The sequence below is a fragment of the Charadrius vociferus genome, unplaced genomic scaffold (assembly GCF_000708025.1).
Source record: "Charadrius vociferus isolate BGI_N301 unplaced genomic scaffold, ASM70802v2 scaffold332, whole genome shotgun sequence".
In the NCBI taxonomy this organism is placed as follows: Eukaryota; Metazoa; Chordata; class Aves; order Charadriiformes; family Charadriidae; genus Charadrius; species Charadrius vociferus.
In genome coordinates, this window is record NW_009647418.1 from 1,702,467 (window position 1) to 1,703,116 (window position 650).

Below are 650 nucleotides of genomic sequence, written 5' to 3' on the forward strand. Positions count from 1 at the left end.
AAGAGCGGGGGGCGGACAAAGAGGGGAAAGAACCCCCCCCCCAGCCACTGCAGCTGCTGGCCCGCCCCGCTGCAGAGATGTCACCCCATCACCCTTCCCCGCCGTGGTGCCAGTGGCCCCCGGGGTCAGCTTTTCCCCTGCCACGAGCCATTTTTGCAAGCTCTTAAAAGGGAAGCGCTGGGTACCCGCACCTCCTCCCCAAACCCTCGAACCCTGTCGCGACGAGCCAGGTGACGAGCGGGCGCTTCTCTTTGCAGGAGGAGGAGGGAAGCCAAAGATCGCTGCCAGACCCAACAGCCGCAAGGCCAAGTCCCCGGCGCCGGGTCTGTCCTCGGGCGAGCGGCCGCCCTCCGTCTCCTCGGTGCACTCGGAAGGGGACTGCAACCGGCGGACGCCCCTCACCAACCGCGTCTGGGAAGACAGGCCATCGTCCGCAGGTAGGGCTCTGGGGCGGGGGGACGTGTCCCCAAAACAGCCGTGTCACCCTTGCAGGTGGGCTGCAGGGGGACAGCCACCCGCCGCCGGCGTTGACTCTCTGCTTCTTCCTCCCCGCGCAGGTTCGACGCCGTTCCCCTACAACCCGCTCACCATGCGGTTGCCCAGCGGGGTGGTGACGGCAGCCCCCGCCGCCCCCCCCCCCCAGGGGGGCC

At 69.4% G+C, this 650-nt stretch overlaps 1 protein-coding gene across 1 annotated transcript in view; it reads left to right on the plus strand.

Annotated features, from left to right (window-relative positions):
- The window catches only part of NCOR2 (nuclear receptor corepressor 2), a 194,166-nt gene that overhangs the window by 189,621 nt on the left and 3,895 nt on the right, over positions 1-650 (plus strand). The window contains exons 46-47 of the mRNA XM_009880331.1: positions 258-437; positions 558-647. Coding sequence (XP_009878633.1) covers positions 258-437; positions 558-647 — 270 coding nt within the window. The remainder of the gene's footprint in view (positions 1-257; positions 438-557; positions 648-650) is intronic.